Source organism: Homalodisca vitripennis, unplaced genomic scaffold (genome assembly GCF_021130785.1).
Source record: "Homalodisca vitripennis isolate AUS2020 unplaced genomic scaffold, UT_GWSS_2.1 ScUCBcl_1989;HRSCAF=6300, whole genome shotgun sequence".
NCBI lineage: Eukaryota > Metazoa > Arthropoda > Insecta > Hemiptera > Cicadellidae > Homalodisca > Homalodisca vitripennis.
Genome location: NW_025778117.1, coordinates 32441 through 49989, shown reverse-complemented (window position 1 = coordinate 49989; position 17549 = coordinate 32441). Strand labels below are relative to the sequence as shown.

At 35.0% G+C, this 17549-nt stretch overlaps 1 protein-coding gene across 1 annotated transcript; it reads left to right on the top strand.

Annotated features, from left to right (window-relative positions):
- Window positions 1-252: 252 nt before the first annotated feature.
- Window positions 253-16941, top strand: LOC124371785 (josephin-like protein). Its single transcript, XM_046830129.1, has 5 exons — window positions 253-352; window positions 8540-8757; window positions 10675-10855; window positions 14998-15135; window positions 16821-16941. Exons 1-4 carry the CDS (start codon window positions 314-316, stop codon window positions 15121-15123), a joined length of 564 nt encoding a protein of 187 aa, XP_046686085.1. The 5' UTR covers window positions 253-313; the 3' UTR covers window positions 15124-15135; window positions 16821-16941.
- Window positions 16942-17549: the final 608 nt, after the last annotated feature.

The following is a 17549-nucleotide window of genomic DNA, read 5'->3' as shown; positions in this document are numbered from 1 at the left end:
GTAACCAATATATTGTGTACAACAGATCACAATACAAATTTATAACAGCGAAATACTGCTTCACACAAGAAAATTATCTGTAAATTTCAACACGTCTCTAAATAACATAGTTAAGTTAATATATAGAAATACCATATATTCAATTCTATAAATTTTGTATGTGCATAAAATAAATGTTTCTCTGGATTATTTTCAGCACTGAGGCCCTTTTCTTCAGTTAATTGTGTTGAAACAGAAGGAACCAAAAAATTCTCAAATGATGTGATTGATTTTGATCCTGTTTCAAATCTTCTGCAAGCACAATTCCAACAAAATGAGTAAAACGTACGATGGAGTCTACCATGAAAAACAGGTTAGATTGTTAAAGACTAGGCTATAGTTTAAAATTTTACCTGTGGTCTATTGTCTTTCAACACTTCAAGTGCCAATTTCTCAGTTTAATTTTTTGTTTATAGTTTGACATTACGTACTGCAATGTAGAATATAAAATATATGAAATTTGGCAAGATGCCGTAACAGGCTTTTCTATGATTAAAGTTCTTAGAAGTGTTAGCAAGTCAAGACAGTGTATAAACTCACTAAAGTTGCAAAAGAAAAATTGTGTAAACACAATTAACAAAACATAATTAGACATAAATCAACAAAATCATCCCTTCGTTAAGAAATCAATCAGTTAAAAGTGACAGAAGTTAAGCAGTCTATCCAGTAATCCTTGTTAGCTTGAAGCAGTCGTTGTAAAACTCAATCAGACTGTAATGTATGCGGGTCGACACTGTACTCTCTATGGGTCGGGAAGAATAATTAAACTACACCATTTAGAGTAACATTGCTCTAGGACCGCGCTCGTAAAGGAACGGACGGGACGCGGAGGTTACATGACGGTGTCTGGTGGTGGACTCTGGGTGGACTGCTGGCTGGCCAGCTTGGACCGTTTGGTTGTAGGGTAGTGGCGTGATGTGACGTCACAGGAGAGCAGCCTATGAGCATTCTTTATTCTTTTAGACCACATCGTATGTTACATCGCCTGACAATACATACTGCCAACATCACTGGTTGCAGACATTAAATATCACTATGGATACCTACCAACTTAGTACTTCTCACACTAAATACACTACAATCCTCCCCCTTAAATACATAAGTCCCCTACAATTTTAGAAATTTATCAATTACAATTTGTTTTTACAATTCTCCAATTTTAAATCAATTACAATGAATAAGAAAATTGACATTATACTCTTTTATTTTTTGTAAGTATAGATTATAGAGAACAAAATACAAACTCAATATAATCATTTAACACAAATCACAAACACTTCAATCAAAACCAATAAATCAGAATATAGCAATTAATAACACATTGAATGAAACACAATTAACAAATCGATAATAATAATGCTTAAACAATATTAATTATATACAAGTCACAATTGGTTGTATTTACAAGTCCATTTTGACTAAAGGTTTTACGATCCCTTAGTGGGTATCGTCTAACAGGTGTCATTTGTTTGGGTGAAACGCTGGAACTGTTATTGTTTACATTTGTACGTGGGCTGGGGCTTTGCCCCTGAGCGTTTCTGTTATTGTTATGGTTTTGCGGAGAGGGGGGCAAGGTCGTTGCTAAAAGTACTGGCGACCTTGCGCTCGCTCTGTCCCGCGACTGTATATCGATCGTTTCCTGCGTGTGCTCTGTTGCCACGCTTGCGTCTGGGGAGGCTAGGCATTGTTGTCAACTCAGACATTTCCGGACTACACTGTAAACCTACCAACTGGTCGATATGTCGTTTCCACCTCATGCCCGTATTCAGTTCAACTAAATACGTGACTGGTCCTAATCGTGAAACTACCACACCTGGTATCCACTTATTTCTACCTCTGTAATCTCTGGCTATGATTGGTTGTCCAATAGCTAACTGTCTAGTTTTACTACCCCTATAGTACAATTCGTTGTTTTTCTTGATTATCTGACATTATTGCCTTAACATTTGGGCGAATTAAATCTAACCTAGACTTTAGCGATCTGCCCAACATTAATTGAGCTGGCGATAGATTGGTAGTAGAATGCACTGTATTTCTATAAGTGAACAGGAAGTTACTCAAAGCTAATTCTAAATCCTTGGAATTATGAAGAGCTGTTTTCAATTTATTTTTAATAGTTCTGACTGACCGTTCTGCCAAACCATTGGTTTCTGGGTGGTATGGTTGGTGAAAACGTGTGTTTTGATACCATTTTGACATCAAAAATTCTTTAAACTCTTGACTGGTAAAAGGTGGTCCGTTGTCGGACACTATGTGGTCTACAATACCATACCTACTAAATAATTCCCTTAATTTCACAATCGTGTGAACAGCTGCCGTTGAAGCAAACGGGCAACACCTCTGGCCACTTAGAGTACGCATCTTTTACCACCAAAAATAACTTGGACTGAAAAGGTCCAAAAAAATCAATATGAATTCGAGACCAAACTCGTTCCGGAACATTCCAATGATGCAGGAAAGCCTTGGGCGGTTTTTGCTCGTTCCTCCAAACAGGCTGCACAGCTGTTAGCTAGTTGTTCTATGTCTCCGGTCGATATTAGGCCACCATACATATGCACGGGCTAATGCCTTCATGCGAACATTACCTATGTGTGAAGTATGCAATTCGTTCAGAATGTTTATTCTGAACCTTTTAGGTATTACCACCCTGTACCCCCACATTAGGATTCCTTGCTCCAAGGTTAATTCCGACTGTCTAATTTCAAATGGGCTTTAGATCTGGTTCAGTTACAATAGGCCAACCTAATTCTACATAGGATATTACCTTTTTTGATTTCACTATCTACCATTGATTCTCTTTTTATGTCTACATAGACTTAATGGTATGTCATTTTTCAGCTAAACACTGCAAATAGGTACCTATGACATTAATATTAAGGTCATCATCCGAGATTTCATCTTTAATCTCACTATTTACAGGTAATCTAGATAAACCATCGGCATTGCCATGGTTTTGGGACTTAACATACACAATCTCATATTGGAAACCACTTAAAAACAAAGCGTATCGTTGTAACCTACTGGCTGCGAAAGCAGGTAACCCTTTCTTTGGTCCAAAAATAGCCACTAAAGGCTTATGATCAGTCTTTAACAAAAAACTGTGTATCCATATAAATATTGACTAAATTTCTTAACACCAAATACAATGCTTAATGCTTCCTTATCTATCTGTGAATAGTTTTTTCTCAGCGCTAATTTAACACTCTACTTGCGAATGATATAGGTCTTTCTGTACCGTCGTATTGAATCTGACTCAAAACTGATGCAATGCCATATGGACTAGCATCACTGGCTACCACTTGTGGTAATGCAGGATCATTAATGCGCTAAAACTTCAGCAGAGATTAACTTTTGCTTAATCTCTTGTAGTGCCTTCTTACATGCTAAATTAAATACAAAATCGGTATTCCTTCTTAACAACTGATACATTGGGGTTAAAATAGTGGATATCCTAGGAATGAAACGTGAATAGTAATTAACAAGACCAAGGAAGGCTTTAAGCTGTGTCACATTTTGAGGTTCAGGTGCCTTGACAATTGCTTCAACCTTACTAGGTGCGGTATGCAACCCTTGTTTACTGATAACAAAACCTAAATATTCTAAACTGTCACAGAAAAATTTACATTTGTTCTTGCTCACTGTGAACCCATTGTCTTCAAGTCTTTGACACACTAGTCTAAGTCTATGCATGTGTTCCTCATTGTTTTTTACCTGTTACTAGAATTGTCATCTAAAAATACAGTTACCCCCGGGATACCTTGTAATGTTCGTTCTATTATTCTCTGGAATATTCCCGGTGCTGAACTGATACCAAAACATAGGCGATTGTAAGCATACAATCCTTTGTGTGTGCTAATTGTACAATACGTTTGACTATCTACATCTAGTTTAAGCTGCTGATAAGCTGAAGATAAATCTATTTTAGAGAATTTTTCTCCGTTTTGTAGGCTGGCAAATATTTCTTCAATTTTCGGTAACGGGTGTCGGTCTACCTCCAAGAAAGGATTTACAGTTATTTTTATAATCCCCACAAAAATTCTTATTTTCCCATTAGCCTTAATAATTGGTACAATGGGAGTCCCCCCATTCACTGGTATCTACTGGTGAAATAACGTTCTCTTGTTCTAGTCTAGTCAGCTCGGCTTCTACTTTTTCTTTAAGTGTAAAAGGTAACGTCCTAGGTTTAAAGTATTTTGGTACTACATTTTCTTTTAACTTTAATTTAACTGGTGCACCCTTGAAACATCCCAACTTATCCGTAAATACATTTGGAAACTCATTGTACAGTAATTCTACTTGTTTGTTGTTGTTGACAAACAGACGGATTGACAGATGTTTGTTTGTTTACCTCTACAGGTGTGTTGTGGTTCCACTGACAGGCGTGCATGCGTCTGCCGCGCTGCCGCCTGCAGTTGGCACAACCCCCACCATGCTCGTGCGATCAGCTGACTGTACATTGTTTACATTACTAGGCACTCTAACTGTTAAAATCTAATGCTTGCATCCAATTCACGCCCCTAACAAGGGATTAGCCCCCATTAGCTACGATGTATAAAGCTAATTGTTTCTCTTTACCTCTATGTTGTACATTGACCATAACCTTACCTAAAGGCCTGATCTTTTCATGTGTATATGAACTTAATACTAAGCTAGTTGGATACATGTTTATATTTCCTAACTTAGTCTTACAATCTTTTTCTGACATAACTGAAACACAAGCTCCACTATCGACTTCAAATACAATTTCCTTACTTTCCACTAATAACTGTACCGTTATTGGCTCAATTTTATTAATCTTAGTTTCTATTTCTTTAACCGTAAATAGATTGGAAATGTCATACACATCGTCATTGTCTTTATGTTTCCAGTGATTATCTGAACCGGACTCTGCTGATTCTTTACTTTCCTCTACATAGTGCTGCCTACCTTTATAAACATATTGCTTTTTATTGCTGTAAAAACTGTTTCCCTTTAGCTGAAGGCTCCTTAGACCTATTTGTAAAAACATTTGGTTTGTTCTCATTAGGTTTGTTAACATAATTTTTCGATCTACAAACTCTTTCAAGGTGTCCCTTCTTTTTACAATGATTACACGTGTACTCACGAAACCGACATTGCGATGCTGTGTGTGATCCTCGCTTGCCGCAACAATAGCAGGTGATGTCTCCCAGCGCCTTCCCGCCGTCCGATGACCGTCTCGCTGCGATGCTCGCCGCCTGTGTCCTTTTCGGTATCGACCCGCTGCTCTGCATCCGGTGAATACGTCCTCCTGCAGTTGTCATCTGGGCCGCCCCCTTCTCAGCAAATTCCATTGCAGTAGCTAGTTGCACGGCTTTTTCATAAGTGAGGTTCTCCTCCCCGAGAAGTCTTTTCTGTATCTGTTGGTCTCGCAGACCCGCGACTAATCTGTCCCCTTAAGTAGTTCTGGCAATTTATCACCAAATTCACAATACTTAGATAACTGTTTTAAATGCACAATATAATCGCTAACCGTTTCATGATCCAATTGATTCCGCCTACTAAATTTAAATCTTTCCGTGATAAAAGAAGGCTTGGGATGCAGATGATTCGCTATAGTGTCCACAATTTCCTTGTACGGACTTGTCAGACGGTTTGTCTGGTGTAATTAAGTCTTTCAGTAACGTATAGGTCCTTACACCCATAACTGTCAACAAAGTGCTTAGTTTCTTTGAATTATCGATATCATTACAATCAATAAAAAACTCAAATCTCTCTATATAAGACTGCCACGATTCTTCCGCACTATCAAAATAACCCATAGACCCGATAGTTTGCCATTTTGTTTTCTTGTACACTCCGTAATAACTGTTTAAAATGTCCCCGGTAAAAAATAATCGTCTAACGGCATTAATTGCAACGATTAAAATCAGCTTGTGCGCTGCTTACACCAAAATAGTTTTATATCGATCGGCGTACCTTACTACTCCCCGACCGTTGGAATGTCCGGAATGTCCTTGCACATTCGCGGTTATTTGCACGTGTTCATTACGATAGTTGCCCTTCCGCACTATATCACTGTAATTCACTGTTTCAATGTCCCGAATGTCCCTGCACATTCGTTGTTATTTGCACGTGTTCATTACGCTTGTTGCCCTTCCGCACTAAATCACTATAATTCACTGTTGCAGTTGTTTTCCTCGTCGCCCACTGTAAGCGACGTTCCACTGTTGCAGTTGTTTTCCTCGTCGCCACTGTAATGTATGCGGGTCGACACTGTACTCTCTATGGGTCGGTAAGAATAATTAAACTACACATTTAGAGTAACATTGCTCTAGGACCGCTCGTAAAGGAACGGACGGGACGCGGAGGTTACATGACGGTGTCTGGTGGTGGACTCTGGGTGGACTGCTGGCTGGCCAGCTTGGACCGTTGGTTGTAGGGTAGTGGCGTGATGTGACGTCACAGGAGAGCAGCCTATGAGCATTCTTTATTTCTTTTAGACCACATCGTATGTTATACATCGCCTGACAATACATACTGCCAACATCACTGGTGCAGACATTAAATATCACTATGGATACCTACCAACTTAGTACTTCTCACACTAAATACACTACACAGACAATTAACAATTTCTTGAAGATAGGTAAGAGATATCTCTTGATGTCTTCTGTCAAAATGGAATCTGTTCCCTGTTTTTGACCTTTCCCAACATGTTAGGTATCGCTCAAGATTTGACCAAGCTGGTTTCAATTGTCCATCAAGATAGGCACAGTTGTTCTTAGTTTCCTACTGTAGAGCAGTTCAACAGGAGGGATTCCCCTGTCAAACAATGTGTGAGAAGCTCCAGGATCCGTTACATATCTGTACTCCTCTCTGTGCTTGGCCGTTGTACTCGGGAAAATGTGGGATCTTGTGCCTTTACTAAACTCAAGTCCTTGGCAAAATTTTCCATTCTCGGCTAACTAGAGCTGTTCCATTATTACATTGTATCGTAGTTGTTATACTTTGTCTTGTAAATACCGACCAGTACGTAGCTGCGTTCATATTTTTCAAAGTAACCATTAAGAATTTTGAGAAGTAGTCCTGCGTACAGGGACAAATCTGTATTTTTTAAAACAAACAGATCCACTTCCACAATTTTCCACGGTCTGTTCGATAAAGGCGATAGAGTCAATGATTCAGCAGAATTCACTCGATGTACTAGACAATCCGGACAGTGTTCAACAATTCACATCTTTGGTGAGCCTTGACCACCAAACCATTTGTCGTACTCTTTCCAAGCACCTATTTATTCCAAAATGCCCAGAGTAGGTTTTCTCTAGTATGTTTTGTCTCACTCCTTTAGTTATGCACATTTCTGTACCCATTAGAATCAAACATCTAAGTATGAAAGACTAGATTGTTCTTAATTATGTAATGTATTTTTCAGAGGAGATCAATCTCCCATTTGAATAGCATTTTTGACGTCTACCTTATAAACAAAACAATTTCAAACCAAACAAAATAAATTATTTCCTTATTAATAGTAGCATTGAATATTAAGTTGCATGTCTAAATAGGCTTCCTTCACACTGCATCTCCAAACTTAGCATGAATTAAGGTGGGTTAACACATGAATTTATTGAGTTAACTTTGATTAATTCGTGTAAACACTTAAATACTAGCTATTTATAATGTGCACATCCTCTTTTTTACTTTTAAGGTCTCTTTGAGCCTCTCAAGTAAAGCTATAATGCTCTTGATGTCTCTTATCACCCCTCAAGTCTGGATAAACCTCGTTTCTCAAAGCTAAGGTCAGTTTGGAGTTGGGAATATTTTGAAATTTTATAGTTCAGGCATGTGAACTTGCAAGAATGGAAGGCTATATCTGTTCCAGCCTTTTCAAGTCGTGTAGGGGAAGTACTCTACATGCTTAGGATAGCAACAGAGCCTGTAACATTAAGGGAGCTCTACTCATTTCAACAATCATCCTCTGCAGTATACTAGACTTATCGATCCACTCCATTTGGTGGATATTGCGTAAAAACCCCAATATCTTGACAATTGTGGTAAGTGATGTACTGCTTCTTGACATCCAAGGAAACCGCTTCTTTATTTGCCCAGATGAAAGTCATATAGGTTTTTGCTGTACATAGTATGGGTTCAACTGGAAGAGAACCTTCCTGGAGTATAAACATTCATGATGACCAGATGTTTTCCATACACAAATTGATGAAATTTTTCTAGGTCAATAAGTGAAAACTCTTTGGAAACCATATAGTTATAGTAAAACTACACAAATTTGTTAATAACAGCATAAAATTAAAAGAGTGGGATGATAAATCTGGCATTGTTTTCTGCATAATAATACTAGGTCTCATATTAGTACACACACAAAAAACTGCTTAACAATTCGTATGGGAGCTGTTTGATCATCCTCTGCACAGCCCTGATTTGTCTTGTAGTCTTTCACTGTTTCCTAAGATGTAACAAAAAGAATTTACTTTCTGATTTGTCCTTGTGTTTATCACGTCTGATCAATCTTTTTTACTTACAGGTGAAGGAGCTGTGTGCCTTGCATGCCCTTAACAACCTGTTTCAAAAGAAACAAGCGTTTACAAAGCAGGAGTTGGATGAGATATGTCAGTCGCTGTCACCTGATGTTTGGATAAACCCCCATCGTTCACTGCTAGGCCTCGGAAACTATGATGTGAATGTCATAATGACAGCGCTACAGCGACGCGGCTGTGAAGCGATATGGTTCGACAAGCGCAAGTATGTTTTAAGAAAATACAGTTCAAAACTATTTTTTTAAACTAAATTAGTAGGTAGCCTTTGCAAATAGTAATTAAGTGTTTGGACCTCTTTTGTTCATAATGTATATAAATGGTATATCAAACCTTAATTGCCCAAACACTTCCTTCTACCTTTTGTACATGACATTGCTTTGAATTCAAACCATAAACATTTATTTCAATTAGATACATTCTAGAAGCTCTGTTCTTATTGGAATTAGTTATCAATTTAAAACAAACACTCCGATAATTAGATAAAAAAGTATATTATTGGAGTGTTTGTTTTAAATTGATTATTAAATTAGATATCTTATAAAATCATCAAAATAAAATTGTGAAAAACTGTTGTACAGCCAACAAACTTAAAGTAATTATTAAAATAACTCAATACATGCAATTTTCATTTTAAACATGGCAGTGAGTCTGCTACAGTACATTTTTGAGGGGTTGCCAGCAAAGGCAGGTTTAAAAATGTATTGCTTCTAAGAGGTTGTTTAAAAATATTTACATTTGATCTGTTTGTGTGGCAGTACTTTGCATTGATTCAGACATAACAAATAGTCTAAGTTTTGATGAAGTAATTTTCGATTTTGCCCATAGGTAAGCTAGAAGAAAACCATTACTTAATAAGCTATTGTTAACCACTACTATTTTTGCCTGGGTGAAATGTGACAAAATTTATGTATAAATGAAGGTTCTTACGCACTTTTTGTCTTGACCATTAAAAATCAATTTATACCACAATAGCTACAAAAAGTGTAAAACATGAAAACAATATTTTCTCAAATATAATCTCTGACATATGATATATTATCGATGTATAACCGCACCTTACTACAGCTTCTTATTACAAGTAGTATTTTATTAACAATTTTATGATTGGTGTATGTGACTTTTAACCCTTTGAGTGCCAACGTCCGATTTTACCGGACGACAAAAGGTGTCTGAAAAGTGCCCGTCTGATTTTACCGGACGACAAAAGTTGGCCGAAAAGTGCCGACGTCCGATTTTACCGGACGTTCGGGTAAAAAGTTACTAAAAATTGTAACCTTTAATATTTATAATATCATATTAAAATGTTTGTGAAGAATCGTTCTTTTCAAAATAAATTGTTATAGTACACTTACGATCAAACTTGAAATTTATGAAACTCACATATAAACATTTTTGGTTGCCATAGCTACCGGAAACAATGTGACAATAGTTTCTTAAAAGTTGTATAACTTACTCATTATTGAAGATAATAATATAAAGTTTTCAAGATTTATAGACAATTGCATACACTTTCCAGTGATATGGACTAAGAAAAGGATATGAATTTTTTTGATCATAATAATTTCGTTGAAAAATGAAATTTAAAAAAATGTTGAATTTTTTTTTAGGTAAGTCCATTTTTGGTATTCCTAAATTTAGTGTTATGGTAACTTTGTTATTTTATGTTAATTAAACAGAGTTTTCAGAGAAAAATAAAAAAAAGAATCATGTTGATAGCTTATTAAATAATCGAACTGTGAATTTTTTACTAAAACCTTGCAAAATGCCTGCAAAAGGGCTGGCACTTTTAAGTACACCCACTAGAAAAATACCTGGCACTTTTCAGTATACCCACTCAATAAATACTTGGCACTCAAAGGGTTAATTTGTTGTGTATTTAATTGTATTGACTATTAAAATTAAGATAATTAACATTAAGATTAACATGGCTTAATCTTAATAAATTATTGTGAGTCTTACATTTTTTCCATATTGAACATTTGTTACAATTCAGTTATTTCTTTTGAGAATGAGAAATGCAATTTCTTTGCTCATGCGACACAAAATTTTTTACACTGCCTTGAAATATAATAGAAATACACCTGAATAGGTTCACAAATTAATAAAAACTAACTGTTGGCAGAGATCCTTCATGTCTACAACTGGATCGTATCTCTGGGTTTATACTGAACGTGCCAAGTGACTATCGGCTGGGCTTCGTGCTGCTGCCACTGCGGCGTAAACACTGGGTCGCGATCAGACAGGTCGCAGGGACCTACTATAACCTGGACTCCAAGTTAGATTCACCAGTGCTCATCGGACTGGTCGGTGGCTTACTTAATATTTTGTTTTTTTTTGGTGTCCCATACAATACAATTGTGTAAATTTAGTGTGCTGCTCGTTTATATGTTGTTATCTTAATATTACCTGCTATTTTGAACTGTTCTTCCCAAAAAATGTTTTTTCTTCATACACAAATTTTTATAATAAGTATTGTTACATAAATGTTAATGTAAAAGTATTTATATATATGTGTTAATTTCGGTTATTTAAACGCACATGTGGCAGTTACGGCCAAAATACAGAATAATTGAATCGTAAAAAGTAAGGGTTCTGTGGTGTAGTGGTAGCACACTCACCCGGCAAGTGAGAGATCCGGGATAGAGTCCCGGTGGAACAAGTACTTTTTGTGATTCAATGTTTATTGAAAAATTATATATATATATATATATATATATTTCTTTATATATATATCTCTTTATATATATATATATATATATATTTCTTGTGTTTTGTGTGTGACTGAACTCCTCTTAAAGGACTGGACCGATTTTTATGAAATTTTCTGTGTGTTTTCAATGGAATTCGAGAATGGTTTAGATTCATAATTTGGTCCACTGTAAAATGTTTTTTTATTAATTTTTCATTTGTAAGTAGTTGTTGATTTTGGAATGTTTTACATTGGATCCGGCAGACTGCGCTACGGCACATAATACAAAGTGAACTGATACTTAACAGCTGTTAATACTGTCAGCTGAAGTTTGTCAAAGAGGCAGAAACATTTGTTTACATTTAAAATTTAGAACATTATTATTGTAAAGTGCTTGATCAGTAGTGTAATGCAGATTGCATAGAAGAAGTTATTGCCTAATTTTAAATTTTGATTTCACCAATGATTAGTAATGTAATGAAAATACTATTAAATGCTGTTAAAAAAGTATTGTACACCTCATTGTACAAAGCTATGAATGTTTACACATAAGGTAATCGAATTTTGTTAGATCAAAGGTAAATGAAAAGAGCCGAAAAAAGATGCTTTATGATCGAAATTGGTTTTCATTGATACAGTTTCTTAAAACTCCACAATAATACTGGAAGTATCTTAGACAGAAAATTAATTTTAACAGACCGAATTTGATTCATTATAACCAAATTAGTTTATCGCGATTCATCCATATAAATTAATTGCACTGAATAAATTATAAACACCTAGCAAAAACCATGAAAGATAGATGCAGGAAATTTGGTACATACCTTCATAATGCGGCCAAGAGGCTCACGAAGGAAAGACTATCAATTATCTCAGGAGTATTTAGAATGTGATAGAATGATTCAATAATACATGAATGTAGTGTACTGTTTTTCTACAGGAAATTGCGTGCGAAGCCGCGGGTTACTGCTAGTATATATATATATGTATATATAAGTAGATTAGAATATAGTGGTTCTAGACCACTTTTGGGAACAACAGAATATTAATGTAAAATCTTTGTATAAAACGAAAAAAAAAAAAATGTGAAATAAGCGCAAATTTCCTATTTATTTGATATTTTTTGTTTTCACATTAATTTTTTACGTTTGTACAAGATTTTAGATTGATTTTCTGTTGTCCACAAAAGTGGTCTAGATCCGCCATATTCTAACCTACTTATGTATTCAGAGTGATTCAGAAAAGTATGCAGAAACTGTTGAAGCTCATTCTACATTTTAAAATAATGAAAAAAGTTTGTAAAAAAATGGGTCCGGAAATGAGTTACAGCTAGTAAAGATTTCACCTGGATTTCAGCTCACTATGTAAAACAAGATCTTCATGAAATTATGGTAAGGTAGATAAGAGGCGAATTCAATTGTTTCTCGTGGTTTTTGACTTGATAAATAAAATGGGCCCCAGAACTGTAAATTATGTAGTTTTTTGAGAAAACCAGTGTCTAATGCAAAAATTGGAATGAAAGAACACATTTTTTTCATCTTTTGGGTAACATTAACTTTGTTACTTCACCAGAAAACAGAGTAAAATTTGTAGAACACTTTATTCTGAACAAAATGGTTGTAAATAAAGCACACAGAAAGCGAATAGATGTTTGATTAAATGAATTTTTATTCATAACAGTACAAAGTAAAATTAACAGGAAAATATTAATCTAAACATTTGTTTAAAGTTTGTTATTGACGATGGAAGGTTTGAAAGGATAACAGGATTTCGGACATTTGTCATTGTTATATGTTAAAAAAGGGATATAATGATGGCAAATGTCTGAAATCCTGTTATCCTTTCAATCTAAACTTGTTCAACCAAATTACAGTAAATTTTCAAAAGTGTTTCCGCCGACTTCAATGCATTTTTCTGCTCATTTAAGGCTGGCTCTTGTTGCTTTCCATAGTTCAGATGAAGGCAATACTTACCACACCTTTTGCTCAACGGGAGGGAAAAAGAAAGAAGAGAGCTTGAAATATCTATTGAACAGCTCCTGCTAGTCGCTAGTTAGCTTGAAGCAGTGTTTTTGCTTATGTAGTGAGGTTTCTGAAAATAAGAAAGCAGAAGAAAGGTCCAGCACCAATGTTGTCCAGTTGCACAAATTACAATGGGGGTCCTTTGATGGCACACTCTAGAAGGTGCCGATAGTGGTGCCAAGAAGAAAAATGTTCTCTCTGGTGTTGTGCACTGTGATAAGGCCTAGACCCACTATCCAAAATTTGCAACAGCCAAAAGAGAGGCCAGGTATAATCTCTCTAGATGATGAGTTAAGAGTCAGCTATTCCTCCTTCAACCTGGCAACAGCCACCATCTTCTTGAATGTTTAAAGTGCATTTAACTTGTGTTGGTTAGGGCCGTTGGTTTTTTAGTGGATCAGAATCTCACTCACCAGTTCTTATTGAAAATGATAACACAACTGCTCTAGATAACTTGTACAGTCAAACACAAAAGAATGTTTTATTTTATTTCACAAACCTCTCAGTCAAAGTCCTGTGTTGAAATATGGAGCTCCTTTTTCCTTTATGCAATATATTAATTATTTAGCAAAAGAGAATTTTAGCCTGTGGTAAGAATTTTATTCATTCATTACGTGAATCTTATATTAACTGTATTTAACCATCTTAGTGTGTTAGCATATCTATTATTGTTTATTGTTAATTGACATTCTTTTGTACATTAACATAGAGATAAGAACAAGGGTCATAGAAATACATTGTTAAAATTCATTAGCTAAGTATTGTCAGTCCATTGATAAAATTTTATTAAGTTGATAGAAAGGATATTCTTGTAGTCAGTACTTCAGACATCGTCCAAACTGCAGCCTGTTGGTCTTCTTCAAGTACTCTAGAAGTGCATTCCAAGCTCCTGCGTAGGTCAATTTCCTGGCTGTCAGTCTGTACAGGGAGTTGGTAGCTCCTTGGTAGAGGCATGTCTGGTGTTGTAGTTGTGATTATTGGCACCGTTCTTGCTGCTTCGGGTGACTTGAGATGGAGAAGAGACTGCTTCCAGGATGTAGATTCACTACAATGAGTATGTTTAACTCTGCGAAGACTCGACAACAGGATTTTATAGGCTGGAGGCTCCTTAGAACCCTGATTACTCTTTTTTGGTGTATGAGGAGCCGCTGCAAGTTGCCTGTTGTAGTGCTCCCCTTCATGCTGTAATCCTGTACCAAATGTTAGATTTATAGAGAGTATAGTAAGCAATCTTTGAATACTTTTTATTCTGCGGATTACATACAATGCTGTGCTGAGCTTGTTACAATGGAAATCTATCTGGTCAGTCCAAGCAAGACAGTCTTCAATTACTATGCCCAGGTACTTTGAAGTAGTAGTTTCCTCCATACTTGGTAGTCTTCCTGTTGTTTCTTTGTGCTTTCTTAGAACAAACTGCTCCATTTTATTCTCATTTATAACAAGATCATTGTACTGTATCTAAAGTATAGTCTAAAATCCAAAGTATCTTCTTTAGTTGTAAGAATTTGTTTTTCTTATACAACTCAAACTTGAGTGTCACTTGATTATAAGTGAGATACTTACTTATTGAAGTATTTATCAATGAGTAGTAAGTTGAATATTATATGAAACTAAGAAGTGGGAGAATAGTTTGTTTACTTGTTACTGACATATTTACTATTTATTTTATTCTATGATTGTGTTAAAGTTAGGTGTTGCTAACATCTTCATATTTTTAGTACACCTCTGTTTGCAGGATGAAGAACTTGTGACTTACTTGAGACGACAGTTGGAGAACAAGGAGAAGGAGTTGTTCATTGTGGTCTCCACGGAAAACAGTGAAAAATGGTTGAAACAGGCAGAAGAGATTATTCCAAGATAGCAATTTATTTAGGTAAAATGAATTAATGTTGCTCGATTGTAATTAATTAATTGATGATAGTTTTTTAAGTAAAAGTTTTTTTTAGGGTAATAAAAGGATGTTGAAGGTAAAAAAAAAATTATGGTTGCCTGTAAAGTCGGTTTTACGGGTGAAGATTTTACGTGACAACGTCTTTTTCTCGGTAGAATATTTATTGACATGAATATTATTAAATTGCACAATAGGAACAAGGAATTGAATGAAAATAAGAATTGCACAAATTTTAACTATAGAAATATATTTTGTTTACTAAAACATTGTACATAATTTGAAATTAATTAAAATTTGTTATTGTAAATGGTAAAGTTGAATAAAACATTTACTAAAATTGGAATTTGAAATTCTTGCTAAACACAGTTAAATTCTAACTCCGTGCGTGGTGATTGGTCGGTTTAGTTCGTTTGTTTGGTCGCACTGTTATGACAGGTTAGAGGTTATAATTTGTTATTTTAAATGTTTGACTAGCAATACGCGCTGTTTCTTCTCAATCGACTGAATTACGATTGATTGCAGAGTGATTTAAACTAATAATTTACTTAACACTATCAACATTTGTCAATAGTATGACATAACCTATAAACTCAGTTTCTCAACTTTTGTGTCAATCTAACAATTAATCAATCAATCATAGTTTACGATAATGAAATATCAGTGTACAATTATTTACCTTTATTGTTGTAGTTGTTGTAAATGACGAATCTAAGCACTCCACATTTTCACGAATAAACATAGTTATTTGCTTTATCCCGTGCGGCGGACCCACAGTTATCTGCTTTATCCCGTGCGGATCCCGTGCGGCGGACCCACAGTTATCTGCTTTATCCCGTGCGGCGGACCCACTGGACGGGCATCGTAACGTTACCGGCGTTACACTTTTTCATGAGTGACTCCGAGCCGCAACCTAATATAAGACGTTGTCACGTCAAAAAATAAAAACAGATGCAACATGTTTTTTCCCTTCCATATGGCACCTGTTAAATTGATGCTCAAATCTAAGCTCACCCATAAGTAAATAGTCCTTCTGGCTCAGTCGGAAGAAGTAGGTATGTGTTCTTTAAACCTTTTATTAAAATTTCTACCAGTTTGCCCAATATATTGAACACATACAAGCTTTGAAAACAAATAACATGTCTACAATAAAATCTAATTTTGCTTAACACATTGGAAACTGACCATAACTACACAAATATTGAAAAGAACATGGAAATTTTAGATATCGAAAGAATAGGAGAGAAATTAAATACAAAAGAAGAATTACATATCTATCTAAATTATAATAAAGATCCTCATAAAATTTTTAAATAGTAATCTGAAAAATAAGACAAATCCAATTTTTGAAAAAATTAAAATATTAAATACAGATTACTAATAAAAAACATTACAACTGTGTCATTTAAATTTAACATATGTTTAAATGGTCCATATGTGTCTATTTAATTGTTTATTATTTACTTATTTAGAGGTTAATGTACACTGATGATGGTGGAAAAACTGAAACACGTGTATGTCAATAAAAAGATTTTAAAAGGGTTTTAGTTACTTTTCATTACATTAATATATACTATAGATTACTATTTACAAGGTAAATCGCAGCTGCCTTGAGTTATATATCATCACTTGTGATAATACTAAAACTAATCTGTAGTGTCATTTTGCAGATGACGGTGCGCAGGTTACCAGCTCAACGGTTATCTCATCGTGGACCTAATTTTTGTGATTCACAGTTATTTTTCAAAACACATTTTCAAAATTAGTTAATAAAGTAATTTTACAGAAATATAAGATGAGTATAAGTATAGTTTCAACTATAAATGAATAGTATTTGTTTTCGTTATTAGTTTGTTCCATTTCGATGTTGTAATAATTTAAAATTATTAATTAACTTATAATTTTGTTGTAAAATGAGTTGTGTATTATATACTATCTGCAGTGTTTGATGTAAATTTCTTTGATCACTGCCATCTATGTTCTAGTATTCTTCTACCGATATGTGAGAACTTAGCTTAAATTAAACAGTGTCTAATACGATAACATAGAACAAAGCTCTTAGAAATTTAGCAGTAAAAGGATCATTGACTTAAAGTTCTTTTTATACCATGTGCAGCATACTCAAAATTCTACCCCTGCTGGGTTTTATAAATTATAGACATAACAATGAAACTTCAATAGGTCTACTTTTCTCATGAATAATCTTTTAGAAATCACTTCCTTCCCTCAAAGAACAGGCCTACTCTTTTAAAACAGTTTTCAATTAGCAATTCCTTATCGAATGTGTCGTTATGCATTCAAAGGATATTTTTGTGGAAGTAGGAGGTCTGTATCCTTAATGTGTAATAAACATATTTCTGGTTGAAGGTTTTTGGTTGAATATGTATAAAAAAATTTAT

Bases quoted from the DNA above. Each gene is read 5' to 3' on its own strand.
- LOC124371785 (XM_046830129.1), top strand. From the start codon at position 314: ATGAGTAAAACGTACGATGGAGTCTACCATGAAAAACAG. The intron at 8,758-10,674 runs GTATGTTTTAAG...AACTGTTGGCAG, and splicing joins ATATGGTTCGACAAGCGCAA to AGATCCTTCATGTCTACAAC. The intron at 10,856-14,997 runs GTCGGTGGCTTA...CTCTGTTTGCAG, and splicing joins CACCAGTGCTCATCGGACTG to GATGAAGAACTTGTGACTTA.